This window comes from Euprymna scolopes, chromosome 29 (genome assembly GCF_053919585.1).
Source record: "Euprymna scolopes isolate OS-2025 chromosome 29, ASM5391958v1, whole genome shotgun sequence".
Taxonomy (NCBI): domain Eukaryota; kingdom Metazoa; phylum Mollusca; class Cephalopoda; order Sepiida; family Sepiolidae; genus Euprymna; species Euprymna scolopes.
In genome coordinates, this window is record NC_136510.1 from 14,375,427 (window position 1) to 14,390,374 (window position 14,948).

The 14,948-nt window shown below is 31.2% G+C and overlaps 1 protein-coding gene across 50 annotated transcripts in view; it reads left to right on the top strand.

Moving 5' to 3' along the window:
* Window positions 1-14,948, top strand: part of LOC145252497 (uncharacterized) — a 957,520-nt gene that overhangs the window by 530,840 nt on the left and 411,732 nt on the right. For 33 of the 50 annotated variants that reach the window (XM_080111966.1, XM_080111941.1, XM_080111971.1 and 30 more), the window contains one exon: window positions 11,565-11,582. The exons of the other annotated variants lie outside the window; for them this stretch is intronic. In XM_080111966.1, the coding sequence (XP_079968092.1) occupies window positions 11,565-11,582 (18 nt within the window). The remainder of the gene's footprint in view (window positions 1-11,564; window positions 11,583-14,948) is intronic. 50 annotated transcript variants of the gene reach the window in all.

Below are 14,948 nucleotides of genomic sequence, written 5' to 3' on the forward strand. Positions count from 1 at the left end.
CAGTATTAAAAGCATGTAATTAATTGCTTTTTTATTTGTTGTTTTTCACCAAAAACACAAATATTGTTTTTTTAATTATTATAGCTCTGTTGCATCAAAAGTCTTTGCAAAATTTTAAAATTGTTAAAAAATATCAAGGAATTTAAAACATACTTTTTTGTCTGATTTGTAAGTAAAAAATTCATACATTTTCATTAACTCTCAGAGCAAATATCTCATTAAAAAAATCTCAATTTTATATTCAGGGTAGTGTTTTCCATGTTAGAAGTATTGATTGAATTTGAATTTTAAATTGAAATACGTATGGAATACATTTGAAAGCTGAAATAACAACACAATATTATGAAAATAAACAATAATTTGTTTAAAATCAATATATTTCGGAGTTATACTGTTTTATCAGAATTTTTTTTTTTCTTCGCCATGATGTTAATTTGAAGAAAATCGAGTTAATGGAAAATACGCATGCTGTTATCTGCAGTGTTGTTTTCATACGTATTTCAATTTTAATTTCCCAATTTTATATTTTCTGTATTTTCTTTTGAAAGTTTTCAAAACACCCTATCCAAAATAATGAGAATAAAAATACTATAGTGGACACTATTATATATATATATAGCATGATGTGTTGAATATAAAATTGTTCTATACTTGTATTTAACATATAAAACAAATTTACTGTTATAGTTTTCAGCACAACACTTGTTAGAATGTACACAATGCTTCAAACTCTCTTATAAAAACTAATAATTAATAAAATTAAAAACGTCAATTAATTAAATTCTGCTAAAACTTTTTTTGTGGCGGGGAGAGATGGGAGGCATAATTCAATTGTATTAAAATTTTAGAATCTCTGCACATTTCGATGAAAAGATTAGTTGTACGTGTACAGTTTAATCAAGACATTAAAAAATGAACATATCGAAAAAAAAAAAAAAAAAAAGAAGGTTATATTATACGTATCTGTTATGGAACAAAGTTCTCTGAAAAAAAAATTTCACTTAATTTCATCGAGTAGTTTTTTTGTTTTTTTTTACAGCGAAAAAACAATTTGTTATGATACCAAGGAAAGGGTTCGATTTTTAGGAAGAAACGCTAGTAATAAAGATGGGGAGGGAGTGTCGGTGCTTTACATCGAGTTATCTCCCCATGGTGTGTTTAAAAAATTCCATAATGGCTGACTTCAACGTGCTCTCATAAGAACGTGTTTTTCCGTTGTAAAAAAAAACAAAAAAAAACACTCGATCAAATTAAATTAAAATTTTTTTCGGAGATCTTCAGTCCAAAATGGCTACGTACAATATAACCCTTTTTCGATATTTTCATTTTTTAATGTGTTGATTAAACTGTACAAGTGCCGGATTAGTTTTTGTGTTAGTAAAATTTTACATGATACAATTACTGATCCCGCCATTTAGCCTGCCCAGGTGAACATTCATTCTTTCGAAGGAAACTTCTAAGAAATATTAAATTCATCAACGGTGCCCAGTCTATCTGAATACTTATTCCTCTTCGAAGATTTATCTGGACCTTTATTTTATTTTTTGAAAGGAGTAAAACAATTGCATCACTTTTTAAGATGGACGGGGATCAGTGCTACTCACAGTCCCTCAGTCAGTGGGAAAATAGCAACTGCCTCCTTTTCTTAGAGAATGTTATCGCACATTCTTAACTTCGATACAAACGCCAGTGGCATAATTCTGACCCCCCCCCCGCCCCGCCGCGTTCATGAAACTCTTAGTCTAAATGAAATTTTTCCTTAAAAGTTTTATGGTTGTTTATAAATGTCTATTAGTAAATAGCTTGCAATATATGAGGATTTACTAAGAATTTAAAACCTGTTTCAGTGTTTTCAAATTTCAAAGCGTTACACAGTCATTTTTTTTTTTTTTTTTTTTTTTTTTTTTTAAGTATTAACAAGATTAAAATGGCCGATTTGTTTATGAAGAACCTGAAAGGCATTTTGGTAGATTCAATTTCATAATTGAATTATTTTTGGTAAATTTTTACTTCCTTTCTACCTTAACATTCGCCTTTAAAATGACGATCTTTATAGGTGTTGTGGGTATGCTGAAAATAAATATAACATTTAAATTTGGTGCAGGCAAGTAGCTTTTTGGATATTAATACATTTTTCCCAGTGTATTACTTAATAAATCTCAATGACGTTTGTCATTCTTGACATGGGGAGGAAAGGGTGTTTTGTAACACGCATTGTGCATTAGTACTTTTCAGTTTGGAAAAAAAAATGGCCTCCAAAAAGGATTACATTGGATAATAAATATCTTCTGCACCAAATTTAAATGTGATATCAGTTTTCAGCATTCCCGAAAACCTAGAAAAGTCAACGGTGAATGCTGAAGTGAAAAAAAAAAGTAAAAAATAACATACTTTTTTTAAAAATAGGAATTCTTACATTAATTCTAAGCTATTAAATTCCAAAAGAATTCAATATGTAATTATGAACATTAAGTTGACACGAGAAATAAGTTCAAATATAGATTTTGTTTTGAATTATTATTGCTTGTAAGGGGGATAACTCTATACTGTTAATAATTTGTTTGCGGTGGCCAATTTTAGGCAAATATCAAATTATCTTTTAATTAATTATTTTAATTAATTGATGAAGACTGCAATATGTTTCACAAAGTGGTTGTTACAGGTTATTATATAATAATTAATTATGTGCTTCCTTAAGGTTGGAATTAGTATCATATACCCAAGTTCTCAACAATAAAAACCCAATCTAAGGGAGATAACTATATTATTAAACTTAGCCGCTCAAGAATTTTTTCACCTAGGCACCAAAGCAAATAGTCTGGGCCATTTCAGAAATGGCTTTTTTCCTCTATTGACTGCGGTGTGTTGCTGCTCCTGTGTAGTTCTAGGAGATCCACTCTTAATTACATTCTTAATTTCTCTAAATATTTAAAATTTATCCGGCAAGAGGCAGATATCTCTATTTATTTGAAGTTCCTGTCCACTTGACCTGTTAAGACATTGGTAAGATGGCTGACTATTGTCCGCTTCATGAGATAAATAGTATTTATTTTTCAGCTTGTCACATAGCTGTGGAATTGACCGTTCAGTTAGACTGCCAAAAAATGAGTCAAAGGTGATTTGTGTCCTGGGGTTGAATCATGTGACCTCCCGATTAGTTATCATCCCATTAGGATGACACATGTGGATAATAATGAAATTTTTATTATTATAATAATTATGTATACATACATACATACATACATACATACATACATACATATACATACATACTAATTGCATCGTCTTTACAGACGTTAGTGATCCCAATGTTCCCCACCAACTTCATCATAGTTATCAGGTCAATCCTCAGCGACACTTAAACCTCGTTCGTGAGCCCGAAGATGACTTTTCAGACCAGCATTAGACTTGCACAGTCTGCCACACAGATGACAAAGTTATGTGTTAAAACTTGTTTCACTTCTATCACCGTTTTTTTGCTCGCTCTGCTCATAGCATGTGTTTCTTTTGTTGTTAATGTAAACCGCTTTTGAGAGGAGCACACGATTACAAACCTCCCATTTCCAACAGTTCAATTCAGTGGGTAAAACCATGCATACATACATACTACATACATAAGTTGAGTTTTTTCCTAATGCTGACATTGATATTAAAAGCCTACTCTTTATATTTAACTTAAAATACTCAGTCATGGATATGCGAGCAACTACATGAAGGTTAACTAATTTGCATATATCTTTGAAGAGAGCGTTTATTAATTACTTATTCATTTTTATGTTTTTTTTATTAAACGATTCGTTTCATTTCACTATTACACTGAATTTTATTTATGCATAGTTTCTACATTCTGCATAATTGTGTAGAATTTAAGATGAAGATGTTCTAGCACACGGAAATATTTATACGCATATATAGTGACCTTGTCGGTGTGTGTGCAAAAAGTCTTTACCAAACTCTTCTCTGAATATTCGGTGAACAGAGTTTAAATTTGATATATAAGGTATTTGTACCTGTATTACATTTTTGATTTGGTTTTCAGTGTATAAGTATTGCTGCTAAGGTATCAAAATTGAAAATAAAACAGTTCGCCTTAACAGGATTAGTCGAGTAAAATAGTACCCCTGCTGTTATTTTTGCACATGCGCAAAATTAAACAATCATAGCTGAAAGTCACTTAATTTTTTACCTTTTATATCCATCTGTCGGTAACGACGCTGGAGAGATAAATAATGGCTAAGGCTGGAGCGTTAACCGTTCTCATTTTGATTCTAGCAAATGGTACCCAAGACATATTTTTTTATAACTTTTGAAATTATTACCGGATAATAATCAATAGAGAATGGCCTTTATAAAAATAAATAAGAAATTTGCATGAATTAAAATATAATGTTTATACGTATTTTATGACCAAGCAATGCTGGGGTGACCTGCTAGTATATATATCACTGTTGGCATCCGTCAGTCTAGAAGACTATGGGGTTGCACCTGCAGAGGTTGTGATTGAACACCGTCTTCTGTGGCTGAATAAGCGTATTTTCGATCTACATTGTCGGTTGCAGATATCGCAGGTGTAGGTCAGTGCATTGGATTAGTGGCTTGTTGAGTTTTGTTGACTGACCTTCCTGAATAGTCTTTTGGTCTCTGCTCGATCTACAATGGATCTTTCACTAGTGGTCAGGCCTTTGGTTACCGTTTGCCTCCAGATGTTGGGGGGTTTAACTTTGAGCTCCCAGCTGGTAGAGTCAATATCACATGCTTTCATGTCGCGTTTGCACACGTCGAGTTAGTATATATATATATATATATATATATATATATATATATATATATATATGTCGGGTTAACAAGAAAGTGTTTGCGATTTTTAACTTTTAAATTTAGATGAACATATCTTGTCGACTCAAATAAAAATTTATTGATCGGAATAAGCACTGTCAGAAACAATACACTTTTGCCAACACAAAAACAAGTGTAATTATCCCAGTAACATAAAAATCTTGCATTCTGATGACGATGAAGTCGCTGAAGGCGTTTTAGATATCGTTGAGGTTTTTGAAGCATTTCTCATGCAAATTGTTGAGATGCTTAAAAAAGTGGTACTCAGTAGGTCAGAGGTCTGGAGAGTATGGTGGATGAGGCAGTTTCATAGTTCAATTCATTCAACTTCTGGAGGGTCGGTTTAGCAACATGCGGTTGGGCATTATCATGGTGAAGAATTGGGCCTTTTCTGTTGACTAATGCTGGGTGTTGTTGTTGAAGTTTCTGGTGTATTTCATCCATTTGTTGATAGTACTTCATCGCTGTAATGGTTTTACCTGCATTCAAAAAAAATGTAATGGATGAAGCCAGTCACAGAACACCAAACAGTCAGCATGACCTACTTTTCGTGCAACTTTGCCAAACGCTTTATTGGTATCGTGAACTGTTTCAGCAGCTTTTCGGCCTAGCTTAAATTGAAATAAGAAAATTGGGCAAATTTGCTTTTTTTCCATCTCATATTCAACATTCTGAAAAGAAGACATAATTGTTTTAAAACGATTAGAATTTAAACGATGAGATAGAGCGACAAAACGCTTTTTTAAATGGTATATAAAGTAAAGGTATTATAAAGAAAACTTATTTGAAAATACATCATTTTAAATCAAAATTAAAAATTCCACAAGACCCTTATATATATATATATATATATATATATATATATATATACACACACACACACATATATATACACACATACATATGAGGTGTGTTTCAAAAGTAATGCCTCCTGCTTTTTATTCCACTCGAATGGATCAAAGAGTATTGTAAATTGCATTGTTATGATGACTGAACTTATGCATTCATAACCTGAAAGTTTCATCTGTCTGCAAATATTGATTGTTTGAGACTCTAAGAAAGTAACTTCTGTCATGAATGTCAGAAGTAGAGATGAGCCATTAAATTCTTGGCAAAAATGCATTCAGAATGGTGGTGATTATGTAGCAAAATAAATTCTGAAGGACAATAGCTTACACATTTTTATAGATCTTCAATTTTTTGAGGTAAAAAACAATTAGCAGGCTTTAATTTTGGAATGACCTTTGTGTGTGTGTGTATATATATATATATATATATATATAATGTGTGCGTGTGTGATAACATTCCGACTTCCAGTTGTTTAATACTTTCTGACTGTTTACTATATGTGTCTACTCATTTGACATTCATAGGCACTTAATTTCCCTCAATTCTTGTGTTAATTACCGGTGACCTTGAGATAAAATGCTAGCCTATACAGTCAAAGGTGACTTTGTGAATCTCCCATTCAAATTTCCCAACCAGCAGTAATTATCACTTCATACACTGATGATTGCATAAGTTTGAAACCTTAATGCCTGTAGGTATAAAATTAATATTTATTTAAAAAATATACAATAATATATATATATATATATATATATATATATATATATGTGTGTGTCTGTTTATTATACAAATATTATTGGTTACATATGTGCACACATGTTACAGTGGAATTCCAATTCAGGAACAACACTTCATCAGACCAAAAAAGAATTGAAATTTCGATTCTTTAACCGATAATGTTTGTATAATAAACAGACTATATACCAGCTCTGTCCTGCATTGAGCACTCTTTAATAATCATGCGAGTTTCATCGGATTTACATATATCGGTTGTATTAATAGGTTCCCTATATATATATATATATATATATATATATATATAACATTTCAGCCCCACATTGCCCGGGTGTTTGGGGGTGTATGTTGAGCAAAAGAAAAAAGAAAAAAAAAGGCGGTCAATTTTTTAAACTTTGATTCTTATTATGACCCCTTAACATTTATTGTTTTGGGATCAAATCAAGTTATTAAGTTAGATCCATATCCAAGGAACCTATATCTAAAATTTCAAGTGCTTAGACCCAAAATTGGCAGAGGAGTTTGGTAGAGTTCTCAAAGGTCAACTTTGACCCCTTAACAGCCACATTTCTGGCCGAAAACCAATCATAAAGAGTTTCCAATATCTCAGTACCCCGTATATCAAATTTCGAGTCTGTAGACTTAAAATTGACAGTTATTGCGTAGGGAACACAGACACGTTCACTTTTATATATATATATATATATATAGTGTTATAATGGAAAAATTCCAGAGGAAATCCGGGTATGAGAGCTCAATGTGGTAAACAGAGCAATAAGATAAAAAATATAACACGGAAATTACATAATTGTCGATGCAATAATTTATTTCAACCTTATGGTATTTTCAAGCATCTAACCCAGACAATTACAGACAGTATCGAAAATGTAATTGTCTGGGTTAGATGCTTGAAAATACCATAAGGTTGAAATAAATTATTGCATCGACAATTATGTAATTTCCGTGTTATATTTTTTATCTTTTTTATATTATATATATTATATATATATATATATATATATACACACACACACACATCAGAAGTTAGAAATTTTTATAATACTGCATAACCGAGGAATTGGGGAAACAAAAACAAATAATGTAATAAAAGTAGGAATACACACGAAATATGATCATCTAAGGTTAGTGTATTTGTTAAAATAATTACACTGTAAAACTTTGAAAACATTTATACTAATCGTTTTTGATTATGTAGGTGGCGCATAACATAATGCTTGGCTCTAAAAGATAAAGAAAAAAAATGCGAATGTGCCTGGCTGCTTTGGAGGAGTAGTTTATGTTGATGTATCGTTTTGTTGTTTGATTGTTATGTATATTATTAGTACTGATGAACGCCCTGTTGATATAATAATAATTTAAAAAAAAAAAAAAAAATTTTTTTTAGATATAGTTCTCTGCATATATCAGTATGTGTGAAAACAATTGTATGTTTGGATAGTAAATAAATTGAACCCTTTTTTTGAAAAGCATAAAAATGAGTGTCTATTCTAAGCGAAGTGGTACAATATAAAAGTGTGTTTGTATGGATGAAATAACTATAAATTTTGATCCACTCTTTTAATGGAATAGTTTCTCAGATCATAAGACATCCTGCATCACTGGTCACGGTTGGAAGTGATCTGTTGTCCAGGTTTCGGATCTCAAGGTTGCTCCACTGCAGAGTTAGAAAATGACGGAACAGTTCTCTTTGGATGACTATTTTATACATGTGCTCCTCATTCGGTAGAGCACTTTGGTAGAGGAAACAGTGATTTCAACTGAGCATAATGCAATACTCTCCATCCTAGAAAATAAATCAGTAATATTTAAGTGTTGGGCATGATGATAGATTCAAAAGATTTTCTTTGACATTTTGATGCAACAGAGATTTCACGTGTTTTTACTTTTGCACTTTTGTAATGGTCGAATTATTCAATTTGATTCACTCTATCACAATTTTTTTTTTTTTTTTGTAATCCTAATTTATTTGCACTGTTTCAGCACTCAAATTATTTGAAACTAAATTTTCCATAAGATTTTCATAAATTCGAAAGTTAACCTTCATTGTTACTGATTGCAAAATGTTATATATTGTTTTTAACTTTCAAAAAATATTTGGTAAATTTTTCTCATTTTAGCATTTTATTTATTTTGTATTATTTCATGTATTTTTTGTTGTATACTTATATATATATATATATATATATATATATATATATATATATATATAGACTTCATACCCCTTTTTAGATTATTAGTTTTTGTGGCTGATTTTTCCTGCTGCTTTTTACCAAAAGTTAGTTTAACTGGTATCCTCATCTTTGTTGTTTTTCTTTTTTTTTTCTTTACAATATATTTTTTTCAATATTTTTTACATCATATATTTTATTTGATAATATTTTGATGGCTTTTTTCTATGATTTTCTGTGACTATGAAACTAAATAGAAAATTTTTATTTTTAAATTAAAAAAAAAAAAAAAATTACAAGCGGTTTTTAGTTCTTTTTTTCATCTTTCCTTTACTGTTTTCTTTTTGTTCCCACCCTCATTTTTTATTAGCCCTTAATTTTTATCTCTCTAAATTTGTTTTCACCTCATTTTTCCCCCTCCTCTTTCTATCATTTTTTACTCTCTCCTTCCTATTTTTCCCCCCATTGTGTGCCTCCCCAACTGATACAATTTTATTCTCCATATGCATATCTATCAATAAATTAAATAGTCAACAATTAATCAATCAATATAAACAGATTTTATTGATAAATTATTAACTCAATAATGAAAGGCAACAAAACACAATACAATAAAAACAACAAAGAATGAGGATATTCGTTTGTCTGTATTTTTGATATTAAAAATTTTCATTATTTTTTATGATTTTCTGACTGGTTTTCTTATTTTACTTGTTGTTGTTATCACAATGTTTCGACCATTTGCTTTTCAACCTTCTTTCAAGAACCATCATTGAATTTATTGAAAATATCAATGTTGGTGGATTTGTAAATACTGCAGAGTACTTAAGAGTATTTGATCCTTATTTTCAAGTATGTAAGCGGCTTGAAGTTGCCTCCCTTTAACTGTTAACTGATGACGTGTATTTTAAGCACTCTGAGTTGTCTCCCCTGTATTGAATATTTTTATATAAAAGGAGCCAATTTTGTCCAAATGATCATTGGATCAGTTGGATCGCCAATTAAATATAACAGTGACGTTTTCACTGAAAGAACAATTGTGGCTAACGCACAGTCTCTCCTTAATAGAATTTTTTTTTTACCACAATCTCATATAGGAACACTCTTAACATTCAAGTCTCCAAGGCTTGCAATATTCTTTTAGTTATAACTCGTTAGATCATCTTGCTGCCTTTGCTTAGGAATGAACTCAGAACCTCAAAACCATTAGGAAATTAGTTGAAATGTACAGATGATCTTGAGTTTGTGAATTCAATGCTAAATAAAGGCAGCAAAACAATTCAGTAAGTTAAATAAAATGTCATGTCCTGCAATTAGTGTATCGCCCAAAGATATTGTAATGTTCCTATTTGTCTCCTCGGACAGAAAAGGTGAAGTATCAGAACAGATACTACACTTTGTTCCTAATCAAAAGATATTGTAATGTTCCTATTTACTTGTCTCTCCACGAGGGCAGAGTTAGACACAAGGTCGGTTTTTAATGGGAGGAACATCCAGCTCCCAAAAAATAAAAATCGTCTTAGTCATGAAGTATTTCTCCTCCACTAACCGAGGACAGAAAAGGTGAAGTGAAATATCAGAACAGATACTACACTTTGTTCTTAATCAAAAGATATTGTAATGTTATCCAAAGGTATTTCAAAATAATTTAAATTGCTAGCATACAAATAAAAGCTTGTATTGCTGTAATTGAATAATATAATAAGGGGTTACAAGTCTGATTACTGGTTTTAATGTCTGTGTAATGTATATGAGAAACGGCCCAGCTGCACTTGTACTACCGATATTGATATGCCACTTGGGATACTACATTGTATAAGGAAGGAGGTGTTAGTATTTTCTCTACAGCAAAAGAATTTCCTTCATATTCCATAAAGGTTCCTCAAAAAGCCGGAGGGAAAAAAGTCGATGAAACAACAATATAAATTTTGATCTGTTCTTTTAATGGAATAGTTTCTCAGGTCATAAGACCTCCTGTATCACTGATCACGGTTGGAAGTGAGCTGTTGTCCAGATTTCAGATCTCAAGTCACTGCAGAGTCATAAAATGACAAAACAGTTCTCTTTGGATAACTATTTTATATATGCGCTCCTTATTGCGTGGAGCACTCTGGTAGAGGAGACAGCGATTTCCACTAAGCATAATGCAATACTCTTTTTTAAAAAGAATTGAGTTCTCTATGTTACCAGTAGCGTACTTGTAAACTAATGAAGTGTACTCAGCATCATGCGAAATTTCCATGAACAGTCCTTCTTTACACGTGTGGAACACATTGCTGTAGGACTGCTTCCCTGCTAATTACAAGTCATTTTCAAATAGAATATCAAGAAGTTCTTGTCATAGAGTAATCATAAGTAATCCATATGATTAATCAGTGTTGGTATTCCCATAATGTTCATCATCTTTCAGCTGGCATTCATTCCGGTCTCAGGAATCCCTATGTTTGAATGGCTCTCGGCCTTGATAAGTGAAATGAAAAAAATTGTTTAAGTGATGTCTTTACCTGTAGTGGCTCAGATGGTAAATTATTTGATGTGCTTGGAAGTGATTCTGTGTTCGAGTTTCAATCACAAGGTTGATATGCTTGTTACGTTTAGCCATATTGATGAGTTGCAAAAATTGACAACTATCACAAAAAAATTAGGAAACCCGTTCAGTAAATCCTAAATAATAATGAGGATGGTAGTTTTTTTTTTTTTTTTGTTTTTGTTTTTTTAAAAGCCCTCCTCCAATAATGACAAAGTTTTTTTTTTGTAGAATTTAAAAAACTGCTGCTTCTTTATTTTCATTTTATTGCTCAGCTTTGTATTATTTGCTGACGAATGCTTTTTTTTTTTTAATTTTTTTTTTTTTTTATTTCTGGCTTTGCCTTTGTTTGTTTTTTTGTTTTTGTTTCTTTTTATCTTATTTTATTTTCATGAATGTGTTTTTTTTTTATCATTTCATCATTCCAGAAACAAAATAACGCAAAGGTAATCTTTTCCTGCTTCACAAAAACAAAAAAATTTTTTTTAAAAATACCCCCCCCCCCCGCTCCAAAAGAAGATGACTTTCTGTTTTGTTTCTCTCAGATTTTATTTTCTCTCAAAGTAAAGAAAATTGTTTAGCAAGGGTCCCCTAAAGTAGCATTTGAACAGAACAGTATATATAATATTAAAGCTAAAAGCTACATCGGTTTTACAATCACTACCATATCCCCCACCTCACCATGCATCTTGTAAGTTGTAGCTCAATTTACTTACATCTACAAAAACATAATTGTCTTTCTCACCCGCCCCCAGATTTAAGACAAACGGTAGTTAGTAACACAAAAATAATACATTCAGAAATAAATTTTAAAAAGTTTAAAAATATTTGCAATTATCTACATAAAAACTGAAATACTCTACAATTAATAATATTGTTTATAAACGAGTAATAATATTTTTAAATGCTTGATGCATCCAATAACCCAACCAAATTATGACACGAAATTTAGATTGTTAACGATCTCCCTCCCTCCCAAACACTCTGGAATCCAATGTAGTGTTGGAACAGTTAATCAGAATCCAAAAATCCAAACTTTTTGGGATATCGAAATCAGAAAAAAATGGTGCCTATTTTCCAATGCCAAAAACGTTTTCTGTAATCAGCTTTTATTTGATTTTGCTTAAAAACAAAATCTTCTTCTGCTGGTAGTAATAATTGAATCATAAATATTTATTGTTTTAAATTATCAGTAAAGCTAAAATATATAACCCCCCCCCCCCACAAGTTTGTTTTTACATTTGAAAAAATATGTGCACATTGAACATGTGTTTTTACTGTAATTGGAAAAAAAAATACCAACTCTACAGTTAAATATTTAGAAATTTATTAAGAATCAGAGTCTGTAATTATATCGGAATCGGGGGGGGGGGAAATACTGGAATCGTCACATCACTAATCTAATTATTAACAAATATTTGTGATTGAGATTCATTTTCCTCATTTGCTTTCTCACTCAATGATGATTTGATGTAGAATCGAAAACGTTTGTGACACATTTGGCACTTACATCATTTTTTTCTTTTTTTTTTTTTTTGGTTTTCACACAAAAAAGATAAGAAAAATAAAAAAGGTATACATAAACAAGTTATCTTTATCAATGTTTAAATTTAAAAAATGCTTCCCATAGCATATTGGGAAGTGATATACAAATTACCATTAGCGTATTAAGCGATGCTCTTTGTGTAAACGAATTGAGCTTAGTTATTTTGACAATGTCAAAACATTGTTAATTCACTGCCCGCATAGCAGCAGCCTATAGCGCAACGGTTAGAAGCTCCGACTGTCATTTGGGCGATCGGGTTTTGATCCTGGCTTGAGGTAGTTGCTTGTCTAACGGCACTGATGAGCTGTGAAACAGCAAAACAGTACTGTATGCGGATAACTACATATATATATATATATATATATATATACAAACACATTTAATTTAACAAAATACTGAAATACCGAGTGACGCCCCCTCCCCCAAAATGCCACCCATTGAATTGTTAATAAAATTTACGACACTTTTTCCCATCAAACAATATTTTTTGTACAAATAAACTTAAGTCTATGCTTCACTTGTCCACTAAGTTTCTATTATTAATGTTCAATAGATTTTGTTTTAGCACCATTCAATAATATGGGGCCCAATTTAGTGATCATCTCATCAGAAGGTGTGATCCTCACTGAGCCATAACCCCTCAGATTCTTATTGGTGGAGGTCATGTCAAAAATAATGCCTATAAAAACAATCCTCAAACTATTGGATTGGATGTTAGTCACACAACGTTTCGACCAATTTAATCTTCAACATTCTTCAGGTGAATCTTGTCAAACCCTGGAATATTTCTGTCGAATTTGAGGAATGTATTGAATTTTGAAGTGAACACTTTATTTCACCCACAGGGGTAGCTTGATCTTGTTCCATCAGCCATGACCGAGTAGAAGTCTGAAGTAATTTGTAACTGTATTCTTACGGAATGAGAGCACACTACACCCATCGATTAAATACATGGCTCCGTTTGAAAGTCTGTTCAGATTTTCAGGGTTGATACACCTGGAGAAGATTCTAGGTTACATTAGTTGGAACATTGCGAGAATTAACATCTAAGATGATAACAGACGTTCAAATAATACAAATTATCAATCTGCATCTACAAAAAAAAGAATTTTTGAAACAATTTATAATGTTGAATATCCCCACCACCACATAATTATTTGGCTTACACTGATAAACTGATGAAACAAATGCATTCAAATATCAGGATTGTTAGTTTGAGCTAAACAACCTATAAATATATTTGCTCTACTAATAACAATTTTAGCACTGAGCACTATCAGAGCAGATATATACCAACTTTTTTTTTCTGAGTAATACATTTGTATGTATGTATGTGTGTGTGTGTGTGTGTATATATATATATATATATATATATATACACACACACACACGCACTTTTTAACCTAACAACTATAAATTATCAACTATTAACATATCTTAATTTGCCTATTTTTTTTTTATTGAATACCCTTAACTATTATGTACATATTTTATCTTTTTTAATTAAAAATGCTATATATATTTTTCGCCCATTTCTTTTCTTGCTATTTTACACTGATTTTATTTGTATTCTATGTAAGTTTCGTTCTATATGCTCACTTCCGGTTTAACTTCCTTTCAATATGTGCATTTCCGTGTAACCTCCATTATATATATATTCACTTCCTGTTTAACCTTTCCTTCTATGTTTGTGTGCGTGAGCGCATTTCCTTTTGTTTAACTTATCTTCTATATTTGCATTTACCTTTTAACTTTTCTTGTATATAACTTTGCAGTAATCTTTTCTTTAGATGTGTGTGCATATTCAATTCATGTAACTCATTTTTTCCTCATTTCCTGTCATACAACATTACACTCGTGTGCATTTCCTTTTTTTCAATTTAATTTAATTAAATAATTAATTAATTCAATAAAAAACATTAAACAAGTAATTACTTAATCTGTTTAACCATTTTTTTTTTTTTTAATTAATGCATTTTTGTTTTTAATATTTATTTTTGTATTTAAAGATCGTCTGATTTTAAATTTAATTTAATTGATGCGCCGTATTCATATGAAAACAACTTCCTATGAAGTAGTGGATCAAATTATTACTATACTAGCCTGGGTACCCGGTATTGCCCGGGTGTTTGGAGGTGTGTGTTGAGCAAAAAGAAAAAAAAAAGTGGTAGTAGGCAGGCAGGCTTAAACCCATACTGCGAAGGGAGAAAAGAATGTGAAAAAAAAAAAACATGACGTCTTTGCTGTTGCGTCCATTGACAAATCA